Here is a 20,106-nt window from a genome sequence, read left to right as displayed (position 1 = left end):
GTACTAGCCAATCTCTCAAAAGCTTCAATATGGTCCAGAGGGCTCTCTGATGCTAATCCATTAAACACACGATTCTGGACCAAATTGATCAGGCTATGCTTGATCTCATAATCTTGTCTCGCAGGAGCAGGAGGTTGAATCGCAGACCGATTCGCAAATAGCCTGTTGTGAGCATCTTCATCCCTCAAAGTAGTTCGCCGTGCTGGTGGGTTTAGCTCAGCTGCATTATGCTCTTGTGGTGCAGGAGGAGGAGGCGGAGTAACGACCTCTTGAGGGTTAGGTTAACGAATTTCAGCGTTGTTTCTGTCGTCCATAGTGTCTGACTGGGCTTTTGCTTTTCGGTTCTCTCAGTCAAGCTGTGCTAACTCTCCGTTTTGCAGATTACGCAAATCAGTAGGCTTGTAGCTCCTTGTTTGCTTGAACCTAAAACACAAGAGAAAAAACACAAGAACAAATTAGTAAATACAAATAAAATAGAACTTAGACTAAACTTGAATCTAAAATTTCAAAGGCAACGTTTTGATCCCCGGCAACGGTGCCAAATTGATCAATAGGTCAATTAAAACCTAATGTGTACTCCACCACGATCTAGTGGTATCGTTGTAACACTTCAGGATCGAATCCACAAAGACCAAACAATTGCACTAAGAAATTATCAAGATCAAATATAGCTAAGACAATGGAAAAGTTTGTGAATCAAGTAACTATCTAAAAACAGAAAAGTAAACAAGTTGTTTCTAAATCAAAAAGGAAATATTGGGCGCAGGGAATCAGTTAGGGGACATGACCATGAAATTAGATGATAAATTGGGATAGCATTAAACACCGTTCTTGAACTCAAATCTCGAATGTAAAACTAACCTACTGTCGCAGCATTAGCTATCTATGCAAGGAATTGATAAAACTCTAAACCGTCGTTTGAATCTAAACAATCCTAGCAAGCAATAAGTTCAAGTTTGATTATGTTCACAAGGTGCCTCAACTTCAACTGTCGTTGGCTAAGGATCACCTTGCTCACCTATGTTCTTTTCAAGCAACTCAACAACACTTTTGGTGCCCCGATGAATTAAACCTAAGATCTTAATCTAGGTGATCAATCTAGCTTAAGCATTAAGAACAACTATAGATGAAGAACAATAAGATCAATCCCTAATCTAACAAATCTAGCATCAATTAATCATAGAAACCCTTCTGAAACCCTAAACCCAACAGTGAAACTACTCAGACATGGAGAAGCAGAAACAGCAATTCAATAATGAAGAAAACATAATTGAATTGCAAAAGAATAGAAAATAGGGTTTAGAAATCTTCTCCAAAGTGTCAAGAAGGATTAGAGATCTTCTCCCTTTGCTCTCAATACAAAATAGTCTCAGAAAATAAAGCTTATGTCTCTGGAGGCCGTGCCTCTAACTTAAATATCAAAATAAAACCCTAAAAGTCGGTTTAAAACAAATAAGGAAAAGTTGCGTCGGGGACGGGAATGGTCGATCTCGCGAGGATCAGTCGATCCGGAACGTTTTTCTGCTTTCACTCCATCTACTTACTAGCCCGAATCAGTCTTCAACCAATTAGCTCCAGATGCATGTTTTCATCCCCAAAACGCTCAGATTCCTTCCAAAGTCACCTAGAACCTGTAAAGACTCACAAAGGACTAAAATGACTCTAAAAGCATACTTGGACCTAGGAAAAGACTCAAAACAAACCTAAAAACTAGAGTTAAAACCCTATAAAATGCAGACACATCAAAGAGATATTTGAATTTGAGAGTAGAAATATAAGTAACTAGAATTACATTCCAAAGACTACTTGATGGGTTAATGAAATATTCTTCAGGTCATTATCTCTTGTTCACTGAAATAACTTTTGCAAGATTTGATGAAGTAATGAGTGATGGTAGCCCTGCGAATTCGGGTAATACGGTTCGGTTCGGGTCGGTTATTTCTGTAATCGGGTATTTACAGTTTTTTGAAGCTCTTCCGCAACTAACCGAAAAAATCGGTTCGGTTCGGTTCGGATATCGGTTCATTCGGTTATGAGATTAAAAACCCGAATTAACCGACTTTAATTTTTAAAATTTATTTTCAATTTTTTTTGGGTTTTTAAAAACATAATTTCAGTTTTAAAAATCCAATAAAAAGCCCAACAAAAAAGCCCATCAAATACAGAAACAATTAGGGTTTTCTTCTTTTGTGGAAGAGGAAGCAGCGGCAGCGGCAGACCACGGCGGTTCACTCAAACTCCGGTTGCGGACAATGGCGGTTCACTCTGGCGACATGGAACAAGGCAGAAGAAAATAAGAAGAAGAAGAAGAAAGGCGAAAGAACAAAGAAGAGACTGGTTGAAGTGAGAAGAAATCGAACGAAGAAGAAGAATGGTTCAGAGAAATCAAATGAAAGAAGATTGAATGTTGGTTGAGACTTGAGAGTCTTCGTGTTATTGTTTGGTGGGAGGAAGGTAAGGCTGCGAGTGAAAAAAAACTAGGTTTAGTCAATTAGGTTTAGAAAGAATTTATAGTAGTATCCTTAATTTTCGGTTATCGGTTACCCGTTCGGTTAACCCGACCGAACCGACCCGAAGACATACCCGAACTTTCTTCAGAAATTGTGCCGATTGAACCAAACAAAGAAACACTAACCGAACCGATTTGTTTAAATCTCGGTTCGGTTCGGTTCGGTTATTTTTCCCAGGGCTAAGTGATGGTGCGGACAGGATTAGAGTCGGCCTAGTTAGTAGTTAGCATTTTAGTTACCATTCAACAAATCAACTTAATATGCGCATTTTGCACTATAAATTTCATGATCTATCAATTTTACTATCTATTAGGGATCGGACCCGCACGTACGTGCGGGATTTTTTTTTCAAATAATTTTTTGCAAGATTTTGGATCTGCATATAGGTGTTTTGATCTATAACACATGAGTCTTATAGTGGTTTAATATATTAAATTTAGTATAGTATTTATAATCCAAAGTTATATTGGTTCGATTTCAATTCAGTTTGTGAATATTTTAAATAAGCCTGAGTTCACATAGAACTTGGACGACATAATGATGAATCCGGATGAGTTGTGAACCAGATTGACCATTTAAATTTCTATCATACTTATAAACTATTAAACGAAATAAAAAATTGCAAAAATGAACTAAAACATTGAACCAAATAACCTAAATAGGTTCAGACCCGCACGTACGTGCAGAATTATATTTATACATATATTTATTTAGTCTAGTATTTATAACTCAAATTTATATTGGTTTGGTTTCAGTCCGGTTTGCGAATCCAGATGACTTGTGAACCATATTAATCACATAAATTTCTATGAAACATATAAACAATTAAACTCGATACAAATCTGCCAAAAATGATTAAACATTGTGAACTGAATAACCTAAATAGAGATGTAAAAAAGATCAACCTCGGCATGTTAGACCAGCCCAACAGATTTTAAAATCTTTTGACCCAAAAAACCCGTTCTGTGAAATCTACATGAGTAATTAGTATGTCCAAATACTCGAATTGAAGACATGAATATAAAATCGATTTTTGTTTGGACTTTAACATGTTCTTTGGTTAGCAATGGTTAGCATGGGCATTCAGATAACTGTTCAGTTTTGGTTAGTTTGGATATAGTAATATAATAAACATTCAGTATTTAATAAATTTCAGTTCGGTTCCGATATTTAATAGATAACCGTAACTAACCGAAGTTAACCAAATATAACCAAAAAATACAAAAACAGAAAAAGTAATAATATAATCAAGGAAAAATAGAAAGAAATTTGAAATTAGATTTTGCAAGAGTATTTAATTTTAGGAATATCGATTTGGAATTTTTGGGTTCAGATCAGTCGGTTATTTGGTTCTTGGTTATTTTGCCCAGCCGTAGTCAAAAAAATATAACACTGTGTATTTTCGAGTTTCGAATAACTAAACATAACCCATTATTTGATAAAGCCCATACTACTTCCTCGATCTTATCACTCACCTTCTCCATCCTCCTCCACCTCTTCCACTACTCATCACCATTTCAAATCCGCCACCAGACCAATCACTACGGCCACTGCCATCTAAAGAATCTACTACTCCGTCACGGATCTGATACGCTTTGTCAATGGCTATACGAAAACTACCTCTCCTCTGATCCACAGATTCGTCTTGTGGTCCTCTCGCATGTGTACGATATTATGAGGTCTCGAGTTCTTTTATCTCGAAAAAGGTATGTAGATTGTCTTTCAATAATTTCTTCTACTCTGAAACATGTGTTTCTTTATAGATTTGAATATAATATCCTCAATAGTATATAATATCCTCAATAGTTATGTCGTTAATAGTGTTGGTGTTTTTGTAAACTTAATTAGTGCTAATATCAATTTTTAGGTATTTTATTCTCCATATCTTGGTCCAAACTAATCCGAAGACAGTCATGATTATACTTCTTTGTCTCTGGAGCTGTTTTTGTTTAACAGACAAAACTCCCCAAATCGAAAAAAAAAAAAAGACTTTGTTGGTTTACTTAAATTATACCCAAGTGATAATAATTATCTGGTTTAACAAAATGCTCAATCTTTTGGCATCAATAGACTTATGGTCTGTAATCGGGACATATAGTTTTAATTGTAAAGTCAGTGATTTCTTTTTCTAAATTTTTAAATGGGTAGCACATAGCCTCTCGATTACAAATATATATACGTTTCTTTTTTTTTGCTTTCAATCATTTTACAGGAACATTGATGAGAAAAAACTTCATGCATGTAGAAGGCTCTATGCATAAAAGATATGAGATGCTTTGATTTAACTTCTAAAATTTCTAATATATTTTCTCCCTTATTGAAAGACAATAAGATTACTTCGTTTTTCTATTGTCTAAGTAACAAAAAACAGTGATGATAAAATGATGATTAAGTAATTTTCTTATGTGTTAGACATGTGAACTTATAAAATCAAATAAATAATATTTAAGTAGATTAACATATTTATTATGCTTTTGACAGATTAAGGATGAAGTTAAAAGTGTGAAGAATTGTTGGTGTGAATCACAATATGAAGCAAAGAACAACAGCATATGCAAGCTCATGCCATTTTATTCAAAATAGAGGTTAGTAATGTTATTCAATGTGTAGAAAAAGGATAAGTCCAACATTCATTCTAAAATAAGTTTTATTAAGATTGTCTTCTTACTTACCTGTGAATAGTACCAAGCCAACCTGTTCTGGAAAATTTTCAGTTTTTAGAAAACAGCTTAACATCATTAGTTAGTCTAACATCAATTAGACAAAACACATTAGAAATCAAATGATAAATACAAAGGTTATAAAGTTATTACCATGGTGCTAAACACAACTTTTGATTATTTCTAATGTCCTTTGGTCACAAACCTCCCAACAGCGTTACACATGTTCTTATTTCAGTTGCACCTGAATTTTGGAACCCTACAATCACACAGAGTAAATAGAAGTTAGCAATTTATTCCAGTCATTGGGCACAATTTCCTTTTATGTTTACAGAGAATAGGATAAACGTTTCTATTTATTTATGTGATGATAAGCTGCTTATAGTCATGATCTTTTTAGTATGTTACCGTATTTTTAAGCAAAACAAAAACTTACAGCTCCGTTCGTCAAAATCATTCCCAGGATTCCGCCGATTTTGCAAAGATTGTTTCCCATTCAAAAGCAATCATTTTTCTTGGTTTGGAGAAGAGATTGTTTTCAAAGTTTGAGGTAATGTGTTTCTCTTGGAGCTCTCTTTTATAGACAAAATATTAAAGGTAGAATATTCGATGCAATAAATATAAGATTTATTGTTTTTGATTTGATTTTGGGTTTCATATGATATACCATAGTAATATTAGGGATTCGATCCAACTGTTTCCGTTGTTAGTTGTGATGATTGATCTAGCCTATTGAATTACGAAGAACAAATGGTAATTTATTCGAAAGGGTTGTTGTGATTGTTTGAAAAGAGAATATTTATGATTAACTGTAAATATTTGCAGTTAATGTTCTGAATTTAATTTGATGATTGATATGATACGGAAGAGGATAATCAGGGATTTCACATATTATTAGTTGCCATTTCTATAGTTAGTCCGCATTATGATGTCTTTTTATTTGATTTCTGGTACAGGCTTAGGAAGAAGAGAGTGTTTGGATACACCTATAATACATCTAGGATCCGAATGAGATTGTGTCTAAACTGAAAGGATCCGCGTCTTTTAACACTTTTAATTACCTTGTTGCCCTTAATTTTTTTTTTCTCTTCTTCCTGTTTTTTGGCGTAGGGGCAATGTATGGCATTTTTGTAAAAGTTTTTTTTTTTTTTTTTCTGTTTTTGTACTCCCCAATTAATAGTATAGTTATTAACATTTTTAAATTACATTTGGCAATCTACCATTTTACATATAATCTATATTAACATTTTTGAAGTATATTTTAGTTTATGCCCTTTAAGTATTATTTATTTAAATTTCTTTTTACAATATTAACCCTTAGAACAATTCCATAAATAATATTGCAGAGAAACTCAAATATTAAACTTTTTTAAATTGACCAATATTTGTTACATTTATTACCATAAAATCTTAACAATATCTATATATTCCGATTTTTCCAAAAAGAATTCTAGCCATTAAAGTTTTAAGACCCTTTAAATCTCCAAAACTATTTTTATGGATACTAAAATCTTTCAAATTTAAATAATATACAACAGATTTTCAATAACAAAAGTTTACAATCTCCATAATTATATTAACATTAATAAATTTCCTAAACCGAAAATCCAATTATAAAATGTCACATTAAATATGTTGAAAACCCCCATATAATTTGGTTTATTTCTTATTTTTTGCGGAATTGCCAAAAAAAAAATTCTATTAATTATCATAAACTATATATATTGACATGGAAAAATTATAAACTATAAAAATATGCTAATTTGGTAAAACAATTAACATAATTAAACTTGATAAAAAAAACTTATTTTGATTTTTTTTTTACGCAAAAACTCATTTTGATTTTGGTGAGACGGTTTGACATTAGTTCTATATAGGAAGTTAAGTGGAATTGTTTTTTTAAAATACTTTTAGATGTGTACCAAGAGATAAATATATTATTAGACTATACATATACCACACAGGTTAAAACCTTGAAAACACTACAAAATCCAATACTTTGAATACTTATATCAAATATCTGTTAAATTTTATATTTTTATAATTAATAAAACAATAATAAAATAACAAATAAATACAATATAAATTTTACATTTTTAAAATTAAAAATATTTCCTAGTAAATTACAAAATTAATAACTAAAAAAATTCACAAAATATAAACTAAAATATGGCTATAAAATCTCAAACAAAATCAATTCCTAAAATATCTCTATTAAGTTGATTCCTATTTACCTTAATTAATTTCAGTTTATATTTTTAGAATCTTTACATTTAACATAACATCCCTAAAATATATCTACAATAAATTTTGTTTTTCTTTAAAACTAAAATATCTCAATGTTTTCTAAAAAAAATTAAGAAACAATATAATATTCTAAAAAATCTATTGCAGATAAAAATCAAAAGTTTTGACTTCAAAATATTATAATTAATAAAATAAAACTGATTTTATTTTCTACACTAACAAAAAAAATTCGTAATTTTGGTAATCAAATAAAATATAAGTTATGTCACTTGGTTTACATCTAAAAATTACTAAAAATTAAAATTATATAATTTTAATACTAAACTAGAAAACCATAAAAATTTAATATATATTTAGAAGTAAAAATTATCTTGTGGTGCACCACGGGTTAAATTCTAGCTGGTATAACTTTTTGGTGTACTTTTTACAAGCTCTATACCAAGTGCACACCAATAATTAGTGTTCAAAAATCGACTTATTGTCATTTTTTATTAATTCAATCTGGTTTTTTATTAATGACTACAATTAGTTTGTTTAGTTTGGTATTTTGTTTACAATCTTTTATGATGAATTCGGATTTTTAAAAAAAAAAACTGATTGAATTTGGAATATTTTTTCTTTTGTATTAGATAAAAAGTATCAAACCCAATCCGAACCCAAAATAATTTGAAGTTTGGTATATAACTCAAACTACCTAAACTCGACGGGTGTTTACCCACACTCGACACAAAATTTTAAAATACTTTAACGGGTTCTAAACCTCTAAACCCGAACCGATACCCGGCCAAACGCCTAATTTTGGAAAATGTCTTTCGCAAATAAGATATTCGAATATATATTAAAAAAAGGCGAGAATGATTGTGGGGTTGCCACATGAAAAAAGACTAATTTAATATCTAGAAAATAGTTGTATTGATAATTGATTGTAAATTTGGAAGAAAATTACTATTAATTTTAATATATTTTCTTTAAATTTCAGTTAGAGCATTTACTATGTGATCATATTGACAATACATTTAACTACATTTTAATGTGAAAATAAATTACTGAAAAAAAAAATGGAAACTCAATTCAAATAGTGCAAATGAAAATCTGAATAACTTTTAGAATCTCATACATTAATGTTTATGATATGAATATGAGAATATGCATTATACAAATATGTTTATAATTTTGCTTTTGTTGTTATCCTTTTCTTCACCATTAGGAAAACATATACATGTATATATGTTATGCATCTTTATTCATCACTTGATCAATCCAATCTATGCAGTCACGATAATCTTCAAGATGATCTTCTCCCTCTATATCATCTTTTTGATTCACAGCTTCTATATCATTATATTCGCAGGATTCCATCGTATTATGCTGCTGACTTGTCGATCCAATATTTGTAGCAACAGAACGATCATGGTTGCCCATACTAGTATCATGGGTTGAGTCTATTGGTTTTCTAAAGGCAACGTTGTCGGTAAGATAACCAGAAGGCAAAAGATTATTTTCCTCAGGAAAACCAGTTTCTTCTAACCAAGAAGCCATATTTTTCTCGACGCCAATGTCAAAAGAAATCAGGTTTTCAATAGAATCATCAGGACCTTCATTTGTATTGGTTTCAAAACTGGTCATATTGGTTTTCATAGGGAATTCATAAGGTATTTCACCAGAAACTAAACCCACATGGTTCATACCAATGTCTTCTTGAGGGAGAACATTTTCTCCAAAATAACCTATGCCCATTAAATTAATATCCACTTCAGATGGGATCATAATTTCTGGTGGAACATAACCATCTTTTGAAGAAACTGACTCATTATGGTTTGTATTATTTCCAGGAAAAATTATATTCATATCAGTTTGAGGAAAAACATAATTGTCTATTGAAGGATGCCAATCTATATGGTTCATTCTATGATGAATATGGTTTTCTATAAATGGATTGGAACTCATCTGGCCTATATTGGTTTCAAAAGAGTTCATGGTACTATTTGGAAGAAAATTATAATTTTCATCTAAATTGCATAGATCCTCTAGAGAAGCAAAAGAAGCTGGTATAAAAGGAAAATCTAAATTTATTTGGTTTATATCAGCTTCATGGACATATTTAGGTGGGTGAAGGGGATTAGAATCATAGTGCGGAATCGAAATCCTTGTGGACTCTATTTGATATGCACATGTGTTTGATGGTAAATCAGAAAGAATATGAAGGTTTTCATTACCTAAGCTAGTAGGAACTAGACCAGTATGGTTAGCATTACCGATAGAAAGATTATTGTAAGTTGGATTACTACTTATGGTTGAAGGAATAGAAGAAACATTCATAGATGACTTGTTAAATATGTTACCCAAACGCGAATGATTGCTTAGGTCCAATTTTTTGCTGCGATGAAACTTTGACATCTTTTTCTTTCTCTCGATGGTAGGATTTTTAAATAAAACTGTATATTAAAAATGATATTAATATTTATATCACACAAAATAATAGAATTGTGAAAGTTATATAATATAATAATACTTACATGGATTGATGGGTGATGATGATGAAGAAGTTTTCTTTCTTAAAGAATTCCACAAGGAGTTACATGCAATGAGATTCTTTGTTAGGTTGGATGTTTTGAAAGGATATTCGTAATCTGAAAGGTATTCGACTGTTTTATTTGTCGATTTCCATTCATTTCTCCACAATACGTCTTTTATCCCTTCAATTTGAGTTTTATATTTCTGAAACATTATAGAATATAAACATTATAATAAAATTATCAAAAATATCTTATGTTGAAGAAAATATTTAAGTATTATATCTATGAACCTGAAGGTGGCTAGCGACTTGGCGATGAGTTAAGTTTGGGTCATTCNATTGGTTTTCTAAAGGCAACGTTGTCGGTAAGATAACCAGAAGGCAAAAGATTATTTTCCTCAGGAAAACCAGTTTCTTCTAACCAAGAAGCCATATTTTTCTCGACGCCAATGTCAAAAGAAATCAGGTTTTCAATAGAATCATCAGGACCTTCATTTGTATTGGTTTCAAAACTGGTCATATTGGTTTTCATAGGGAATTCATAAGGTATTTCACCAGAAACTAAACCCACATGGTTCATACCAATGTCTTCTTGAGGGAGAACATTTTCTCCAAAATAACCTATGCCCATTAAATTAATATCCACTTCAGATGGGATCATAATTTCTGGTGGAACATAACCATCTTTTGAAGAAACTGACTCATTATGGTTTGTATTATTTCCAGGAAAAATTATATTCATATCAGTTTGAGGAAAAACATAATTGTCTATTGAAGGATGCCAATCTATATGGTTCATTCTATGATGAATATGGTTTTCTATAAATGGATTGGAACTCATCTGGCCTATATTGGTTTCAAAAGAGTTCATGGTACTATTTGGAAGAAAATTATAATTTTCATCTAAATTGCATAGATCCTCTAGAGAAGCAAAAGAAGCTGGTATAAAAGGAAAATCTAAATTTATTTGGTTTATATCAGCTTCATGGACATATTTAGGTGGGTGAAGGGGATTAGAATCATAGTGCGGAATCGAAATCCTTGTGGACTCTATTTGATATGCACATGTGTTTGATGGTAAATCAGAAAGAATATGAAGGTTTTCATTACCTAAGCTAGTAGGAACTAGACCAGTATGGTTAGCATTACCGATAGAAAGATTATTGTAAGTTGGATTACTACTTATGGTTGAAGGAATAGAAGAAACATTCATAGATGACTTGTTAAATATGTTACCCAAACGCGAATGATTGCTTAGGTCCAATTTTTTGCTGCGATGAAACTTTGACATCTTTTTCTTTCTCTCGATGGTAGGATTTTTAAATAAAACTGTATATTAAAAATGATATTAATATTTATATCACACAAAATAATAGAATTGTGAAAGTTATATAATATAATAATACTTACATGGATTGATGGGTGATGATGATGAAGAAGTTTTCTTTCTTAAAGAATTCCACAAGGAGTTACATGCAATGAGATTCTTTGTTAGGTTGGATGTTTTGAAAGGATATTCGTAATCTGAAAGGTATTCGACTGTTTTATTTGTCGATTTCCATTCATTTCTCCACAATACGTCTTTTATCCCTTCAATTTGAGTTTTATATTTCTGAAACATTATAGAATATAAACATTATAATAAAATTATCAAAAATATCTTATGTTGAAGAAAATATTTAAGTATTATATCTATGAACCTGAAGGTGGCTAGCGACTTGGAGATGAGTTAAGTTTGGGTCATTCATAATCCTCAATATGGATTTGGGACGAAACTCTGCAAGATAAAATAGTGTTAGAAACTAGTATAAGAATCTTATATATATGAAAACGGATATGTCAAATGTGAAATATAAATTTTACCTTTTTCACCCAAAATGGAAATAGCAGCTAAAAACTTCATGTGACGTTCATTAGTCCACAAACTCTGACGTCTTCCAACACTATTATCCACTTTCAACCATTCTTTTCTCTTATTCTCAACCTCAATAGGACAACCTGGTTTAGATCTCCGTTCGGCATTTGTTATAATTTTCCTCTTATGGTATTCTTCAGAAGTTGTGAATCTGCTGATGAAATGTCGTCTTCCTAACAAAGAAGCTTGACTTGTTCTCTGCCTCTTAAGGCTTGCCCTAAAAGCTTCAATCTCATCTATATCTTTATCTATAACATTTTCTTGGTCTTCAGTCATGTTAATTTTCATTAACTCTTGACTCTTTTTATGTAACACATGTTGCCACATATTTTTAATGTCGATTTCAGAAATCGGCTTATTTAGAGTAAAAGAAGCTCCATTTGTCAAAAGATCAGATGGTTTTTTTGTTTTTGTTTCTGGATTGATCACTTTCACAAAGAAAAAAAATAGTAATTAGTGAAACAAAAATATGGTGGAAACTATAAACGAGGGAGAAATTAGAATATTGTCATACATGTGAGAGGGATGTTCTTTTGAAGCAAAGCAGTGAGGAAGGAATGTGAATCTAATTGAGGCATTTCAATGTTGGCTATGACAAGTCCAATGTCCTTTTTCTGTTTCTCAATCATCGATAGAGCCTTACTTACCGCATCCATGCTAATCACTAGTAAATTAATTTTCATATAAGATATTTATAATATTTAAAAATGTTGAAAATACTCATTTCATTATTATATTTTATTCATTAAAAATAAAAAGACTATAATAATAAACACAAATATTAATTAGATTAATCGGTTAAAAATACATATATAATTATGAGGTATTTTTTTGGGTAGCAACAACATTACAAAAATCTTAATACCCGACAAAAGTATAGATAATATCTTAAACTCAAAACGGTTTTGTCAAATGAAAACAAACATGTAACACTTAAATCATATGTCCATCAAAAACCGTTGTGAATGAATTTTTTGATTAAACATAAATTTGTATATGAATTAATCATGGAGATCTAAGACCAAATAGCCTCAAATATATTTTTTTATTACGAATATTATGATTCATGCATTTATGTGATTTGGATTCATGGTCAATACAAATAACCACACAATCTAGAGATTTAGAATTATAGTCATCATGAAATTTTCAACAAATGGTAAAATTTAACATGTAAATGCAACATTTGTGAAAATTTAGAATAAATTTGACATGTAAATGAAAAATAATCAACATAAAAAAATTACTTTGCAAGGATCGGTTGTTCCTTTACCTCTTTTTGAAAATTGTTCAAGCATTGACGTGAGGGACGCGACTGATGCAGTGTCATGTTCAATTAGCAAGACAAAAATGTCATCAACATTTTGAGGAGTTATGGTCCCAACCATTTTCTCAGATATTTTGGACAAAAATTATATGATTTAAGGATTTTGAGAAAATTGTTAAGTTGAAGGAGACATACTAACGTCTGGTCATATATATAAAAGAAAAGATAGAATCAGTGGACCCAACTAAGTCATACATTGCAAATAATAGACTTATGAATAGTATATGAATTAATTTACTTCTTAATTTTAATTTCATCATTTTGACTTTTTGGTGTAAAAGAAAAAAAGACAGACTATTATGTCTGAAATAGAATTTCTTAATTTCATATATTTAAAAATCTTATGAAACTTCTAGTGGCTGAAAATATAGTTTGAAAAATGTATTTCAGTAGTCATCTTTTGTAATAAAAACGATAAGAATTTTAGAAAATTTTTAAAATAGTATAAAATTCAATCAGTTTTTAGTAATAGTATAAATTCTTTGACTGTAGTTTAAAAAGTTATGATGTTGTCCATCCAGCAAAAACCAAACATAGTTAGTCAACATATCATTTATAAAAATTTTGACTCATAATTTTTTAATAGTCGTCGTTATTAATACTATGTTTCAAAAAATTATATTGAAGTATTAAAAAATATATAATTAATTATATGTAAACTCTTATAGCATTACCTTTTCTGTTTAGTTGGTTTTACAAAAGCCATGTATATGTTTTATAATTCCAACATTACCATACATTTATATATATAATTTGTTATTTTATTTAAAATTGTGGTGAGAAACATGTGTCTTGTCAATTTTTTTTTTTGAATTAAATTGAATGTAAAATTTTAGTCAACCAAATTTTTTTTTACAATAAATGCATATGTTTCTGAATCACAAGTTGAAAATAGATAGAAGTTAAACATCAAATAAACTTTCTTATGTTGTGCACAGAGGTTTTAGGGAAATAGTTTTCTCTATTATTCATCTGTTCCATATAATACAACATATGTATAGGGATACATATTAGGGTTTAGGATTTACACTAATTGGCTGATAATAGGCATCTACTGATCTACATAACAATAGAATATTTATAAAACATTAATTATTTTTTGGAACCCAAAAATTTTCCAAATTGGAACAAATGTATATTTTATGTATGACTTGAAATGTAAGAAAATACACTATAATTAATTTATTAAATTAGAATATAAATTAGATAATTTAAGATTATTGCTTTAAAATAAATTATTAATCTAAGGTTTAAAACTGAAAATAAGTACCTGTATTTTTTTTTAATATCTACAATGTACAAAAGAAAATAGTGAAAATAAGGAAAAAATGTCATTTACAAAAAGTGGTGACAAAAGCGTGAGCTGTGCTCATCCTACTATATTAATTGGAAAGTACAAATATGAAACTAATCTTAAAATATGTAAAAAATTACATTCAATTGCCATTAGAAAATTTTAATTAAGCTTAATTACTTAATTTAAATAAATATAATTAACTAGAAAATAAAAAACACTCATAGATCAAATATTAAAAAATCTAAAAAAATAAAAAAAGAATATTTTCTCTCTCTAATATATTATAGGCGAAATTAGTAAATATTTTATTTAAAAATATATAAACCAATCAGAATTTTAAAAACTAAGATTTTATATCCAAGTATACAATATAATTATTTTTAATAATTAAATTTGAAGATTTTGTTAAGATTTCAAATTATGATTGTCCTATCATCTTTATTTTATTTTATTTACAAATTGTTTGGAAGTTTCATAGAATATTTATCATTAATAAAATGCAGAATTTTTTCTGCATATGTTATGATTTGAATTTTTTAAAACGAAGATATATCACTCAATCTATGAAAAATGTGTGTTTTAATTTCCACATTGGCGGATTGGTAAAACTAAATTTATAAAGATGATAAATTATAATTTTTATTTGTTCACAATTATAATATTAAAATTACTATTTTATATTTTATAAAATAATGATGCAAATAAAACAAACAAACAATATAAAATTGTAATAATACGTCAAAAATAAAATACTATAATATTCTAGAATAATTAGTATTCAAATAAACTAATAGATTTACAAATAAATATTATCTCAAACAAAATAACATTTTTTAAAAAATATAACAATAGTTTTCTTATTATATTATAAATTTTTTTAAAATATTGATCCGTGCTTTAAGCATGGGATATCTCCTAGTGGTTAATTAAATGTTCAACTTTTATCATGAACTTTTATTGACTAAGATGTTCTTCTTTGTCATTTGATTTTTTACTTTATTGACTAAGATGTTCTTTGTCATTTGATTTTTTTTTTTCAAAATCATAGTATAATTCTAACAAAACTTTTACACAAAGTTTGTAATCGGGAGAACATGTCTAGAGTTATGTGCTTAGGGTGAAAGTATGTTATTAATCTAGATAGTAGATACGATATTAATATTTACATGGAATATCTAAAACCTCCCATTAAGAAATTTACAATATCCCTAGTCCCTCCTACTACATACACAAACACTACGTTGATATTTCTTACATTGATGAATTAGACCTCTCTATTTTAAGCCTCGCTTCGTTCAAATAATATGTACGGCCTTTCCTCTTGTTTAGTGCAAATAGGTACAAAGTATATCAATATAGGCTCTGTAGTACCAAAAGACTCCTTTTATAACTAGTTCATTCACCACATATGAACAACCGATGATATACACTTTTTAAAAGTCTCAGAATAAACCAGAAAAAAAAATATCAAACAACAACTACTAGACTCAAACTGTTTCCAGGACGCTCTTACTTATGCACATTATTTATTCACTTTTTACCAAATGCTATATTTGCCAATCGTTTCAATAGCTATCAACACCATCATTGTACTATCTGTGGAGTATTGTGTATCTGAGAGTTTCAGACCTTTTTCCGTATGTATGAATTTCGGACCCTTTTTTTTCGCTTTACCTTGAAGTCATGTAAGCAGCCGGAAGGAGGACTTGGGTTTTGAAAACCTGCGTCATGTAAGCAGCTTCAAGGATGACTTGGGTTTGTAACCAGCAGCCACGAGCTTCTCCTGCTCGGATAGTGAGTGACGGAAGTGGCAACGGTGACCATAAGGACAGATATCACCAGCAAGAACCATTCTGCAAACCTCAGTCTTGTAACGGGGATGGCGGATCACTGGGCGGAGTTCCTTAATGCCGTGAGCGAATTGGCAGTGGTCATCATATGGGCATGTCCCTGTCTCTTGCCATTTGTTGCACAGCTCTGTCTTTGTCATCCCTTGATTGTAGACCTCCACTTCTATTTCCTCCTCCTGATCTTCTTTCTTCCCTCCTCCTCCTCGCACATACACCTTTTGCTGCAATTCATTTATTCATATATCCACCATTACTCTTTACATCTATACTTCAAAGAAAGCAGAAGAATAGAACATGCACAGATCATATACGCAGCACAGATTCAACAGTCTATATAGTGTCCTAATGATTACCTATTTCCCGAAACACTAAACCAAAATCGACTCTAGTTAAAAACCTCCTCTCAAATATACTGTTTTCTGCATTTCATTCATGCATCCACCTATACTCTTTTTACATCTATAGTTCAACGAAAGCAGAGTTGCTAGATGATTCTGTATCATCAAAATAGGGCAGATAGGAATCATAATGTAGCTCACATTCAACAGTTGATCAAATCTATAGTATCTCAATGATTACCTATTTAAGAAAACACTAAACTAATACCGTTCCTATATCTCTGCATTTCATTCAATCATCACCATTATAGTTCAGACTTCAGAGAAAGCAAACATCATCAAGACAGTTTTTTCTTTATTTTCTAACTCCTGATCAAACTTAAGTTGAATGAGTGTTTATAAATAAGGTTGCTTCTCAACAGAAACACTCTTTACCTACACTACCAAATGTACAAACGTTACAAGCAGAACAGCAAATTGTTACCAACATTGGTTATCTAATTAAAGCCTCCTCTCTGATCATTTCATTTCATTCATCACCATTACTCTTACAACTATAGTTCAGACTTCAGAGAAAGCAAACAGCATCAAGACATTTCTTCTTTTGTATCTTTCCCCTGCTCAAGAATCTAAAACTACACTTAATTGACTGAGTTCTCCACACAAAAACCTTTTGCCTAGACCACCAAATGTACGAATGTTACAAGCAGAACAGTCAACTGTAACAAACATTGATTGTAATCACATTCAACAGTGAACCAAGTCAACATTCTCAATGATTACCAAAACACTAAACCAAATTATTACTAAACTTGACTCAAACCCACAGTAATCAAAGAAAACAAAGAAGCAAAAAGATAATTACCGTGGTACTGAGCTGACCACCACAAGTCCCAGTCTTAGGTACGGTTCCACGAGATTTACCAGATTGAGCAGCTCCACCACCACCTTGGCTCGCCTTAGAGTAACCGCTAGATCTCACAGAGATGCTCTTAGGGAGCGAAGAACGGTTCATATCCTCATTCTCCATAACACTCGTCGGACTCTCATCACTAACGTCATCTCGCTTAACCGTACGGTTCTGATTCTCCACTCCGTCAGCGTCTTTACCTCCGATCGAAAGATTGCTAAGCATCCGCAACGGAACCCTATCGGAATCGAGTCGGCTCTGGATCGAGGATCTGATGAGACTGTTAAGCTCATTCTTGAGGTGACGATTCATCGATCGGAGCTCAGTGTTCTCAAGACGAAGCGCTTCTGCTTCCAGCGAAGCCTCATGGAGACGCGTGTAACACAACGCCTCTCGATTCACCATATCTTGACGCTGCTGCATGATGTTGCGACTCGATTTGTAGAGCTGATCAGAGAATAGAGACGACGTAACGACTCCTCCACCTCCGCCGCCGCCGCAGGACGAGTCTCCTTGGGATTTCTTGATTCCGACGACACCGGCTGAGCTTCCGCTGTAGTTAAACGGCGCGATTTCGTTTTCCATCTTTCCGGAAGTTCTGTTACACAATCGCCACAAAGAAATCAAAAATTAAGCATCTCTAACGGAATCGCGAAGAATCAAACAACCGTATTCAAGCAATTGATGATCGGAAAGTTCAAAATCAGATCTAATTTTCCCGAGAAAAAGAATCAGATCTAAGTTTCCGGGAAAGATAATCTCATCTAAAGATTCACAGCGATTTCAAAATCGAACGATTCGATTCAAGAATCGGAGACGAAATTGACAAGTAAAAGCGATAGAAGATCACCTGAAGTAAGAGAGAAATACCGCCGGGAAAACGAGAGAAACTGCCGAGAAAATGTAGCGAAACGAACGACTGAGAAAATTTTCTTGGCTCTAGAGAGAGAGAGTTAGAGAGAGAGGTTTCAAGTTAGAGAGAGAAAGCAACTCGAGAGAGGAAGCTACACAGAGTATTTATACAGTGCTTTTGCGATTCGCATCGCGAGGGAAATTATAAGGATTTAATCATTTAAATTAAATAAGTAATTAAGGAAAAAAAAATTATGTGGTTGTTACGGTTTAACAGAACAAATCGAGCGATCAATAATTATGGCTATGCCACTATATTTTTGAGCATATGTTAAAACTTTATATTATAATATTTGATGTAGATGATTAAAGAGGAGTGTGTGTGATCTAATAAGTAGGAAGAAGCCATAAGTAGCTGGAGATACTCATAATATGGTCCAATTGTGGTTAAGAGAATCATTTGTTTCAACTAATTGCTTGATTTTGAAGATTATTTTCAAGGGATCATACTGGTCATTTTTTTTTTGTTTACAAAACTTGCTTATTTATCACAACTATAACTAACCCCTTTTGTAATGTGTCTTGTCAAGATTCATCAAAAAACAGTACTAATTATGATTCTGGTAACACAGAAGTTTCCCTATTTACACTGTTCCTTTATCATCATTGTGTCAATGTCATTGTTTGTTAAGTAACCTTTGTGATTTATCATTTACTGATAAAAAGTCATTTCTGGTGAATTTGGTGTAAGAACCTGTCTGTGATTAAACAAAGTAGATGTTGAAACAAAATAATCAGTTTCAGATACACAGTTACATGCAAGAAACTGAGTCATGTAAAAATTTAAAATAGATGAAATGGTAGATTAGTGAGTCTTATGTACAAAATGGCATGGTGCAATCCAGTAGCTATGCGTTGTCTTGGGAACCATACTAAGCTCATTTCTCCTCCCTGAACCCAGATTATGAAATGTTTAAGATATACTCTTTTTGTATGGCTATGAATGGGAATTAAGTTCATCTCTATTATTAAGACTTACGCTCGTGCTCTCTTCTTCTCCTTGAGCCTTGAGATAGCCTTTTGACGTGCATTGTTAGAGAGAGGGGAACAAAATGAGATTACTTGCTCTGAGTGATTGTGAGGGTAGTCGGTTTGGCTATTTGAGAATGAGATAGATGATGAAGCTGGTGTAGGTGGAAATATGGGATTACTGAATGACGAAGAAAATGTCTTCATCTGAAACACATTAAAAGATAGAGAGATCTTAGGTTATAACATGAAAGTATAAAACCGATTTAGTATTAAAAGATTTTAAACCTCTCTTGACTTGTCTAAGGAAGAAGCAAAGAACATGTTGTTACTGTCTGCAATAGGCTCAGGATCAGCTCCAAATTGCTCTTCATCAAAGTTTCTGAAAGTGAGATCAATGTCAGGTATATGGAAGTCATCATCATCGCAAACGGTCTCTTCACAAACTCCAATGTCTTGTAGGTTTTGATACCACAACTGCAAGAAACAGAGCTAATCTCATGTAAATAGTGGTTTCACAAAGAGACTATGTAATGTATGATATATAAAACCAAACCTGATTGTTCTTATTATATGGACTTTTGCATTCCCAAAAGGAATCACCAAGTGTAGAAGACGATGACAAGTGTGAAAAATCAACAATCAGCTCTTTTCCG

The 20,106-nt window shown here is 31.4% G+C and overlaps 3 protein-coding genes and 1 long non-coding RNA gene across 4 annotated transcripts in view; 1 reads left to right on the top strand and 3 right to left on the bottom strand.

Annotated features, from left to right (window-relative positions):
* On the top strand, positions 3,928 to 6,401 carry LOC104787852. The gene is made up of 4 exons (XR_768045.2): positions 3,928 to 4,216; positions 4,992 to 5,095; positions 5,634 to 5,720; positions 6,127 to 6,401. It is a non-coding gene; the product is annotated as an uncharacterized LOC104787852 (long non-coding RNA).
* LOC104789693 (putative two-component response regulator-like APRR6) lies at positions 10,264 to 13,235 on the bottom strand. Its single transcript, XM_010515350.1, has 6 exons — positions 13,121 to 13,235; positions 12,362 to 12,511; positions 11,796 to 12,275; positions 11,633 to 11,709; positions 11,343 to 11,544; positions 10,264 to 11,261 (listed from the first exon to the last, which is right to left on the bottom strand). Exons 1-6 carry the CDS (start codon positions 13,233 to 13,235, stop codon positions 10,264 to 10,266), a joined length of 2,022 nt encoding a protein of 673 aa, XP_010513652.1.
* Positions 15,837 to 18,782, bottom strand: LOC104787851 (zinc finger CCCH domain-containing protein 15-like). Its single transcript, XM_010513505.2, has 3 exons — positions 18,420 to 18,782; positions 17,525 to 18,167; positions 15,837 to 16,542 (listed from the first exon to the last, which is right to left on the bottom strand). Exons 2-3 carry the CDS (start codon positions 18,152 to 18,154, stop codon positions 16,198 to 16,200), a joined length of 975 nt encoding a protein of 324 aa, XP_010511807.1. The 5' UTR covers positions 18,155 to 18,167; positions 18,420 to 18,782; the 3' UTR covers positions 15,837 to 16,197.
* LOC104787850 (putative zinc finger protein At1g68190) overlaps positions 19,151 to 20,106 on the bottom strand; it is a 2,291-nt gene continuing 1,335 nt past the window's right edge. Inside the window, exons 4-7 of the mRNA XM_010513504.2 lie at positions 20,007 to 20,106; positions 19,739 to 19,927; positions 19,461 to 19,657; positions 19,151 to 19,372 (exon numbers count right to left, since the gene is read on the bottom strand). The exon at positions 20,007 to 20,106 is cut by the window's right edge and continues 26 nt beyond it. Of these exons, the coding sequence (XP_010511806.1) occupies positions 19,360 to 19,372; positions 19,461 to 19,657; positions 19,739 to 19,927; positions 20,007 to 20,106 (499 nt within the window). The 3' untranslated portion in view covers positions 19,151 to 19,359. The remainder of the gene's footprint in view (positions 19,373 to 19,460; positions 19,658 to 19,738; positions 19,928 to 20,006) is intronic.

Source organism: Camelina sativa, chromosome 5 (genome assembly GCF_000633955.1).
Source record: "Camelina sativa cultivar DH55 chromosome 5, Cs, whole genome shotgun sequence".
NCBI lineage: Eukaryota > Viridiplantae > Streptophyta > Magnoliopsida > Brassicales > Brassicaceae > Camelina > Camelina sativa.
Note: the sequence above shows the minus strand (reverse complement) of the source record. Positions and strands in the feature narration are given on the sequence as shown.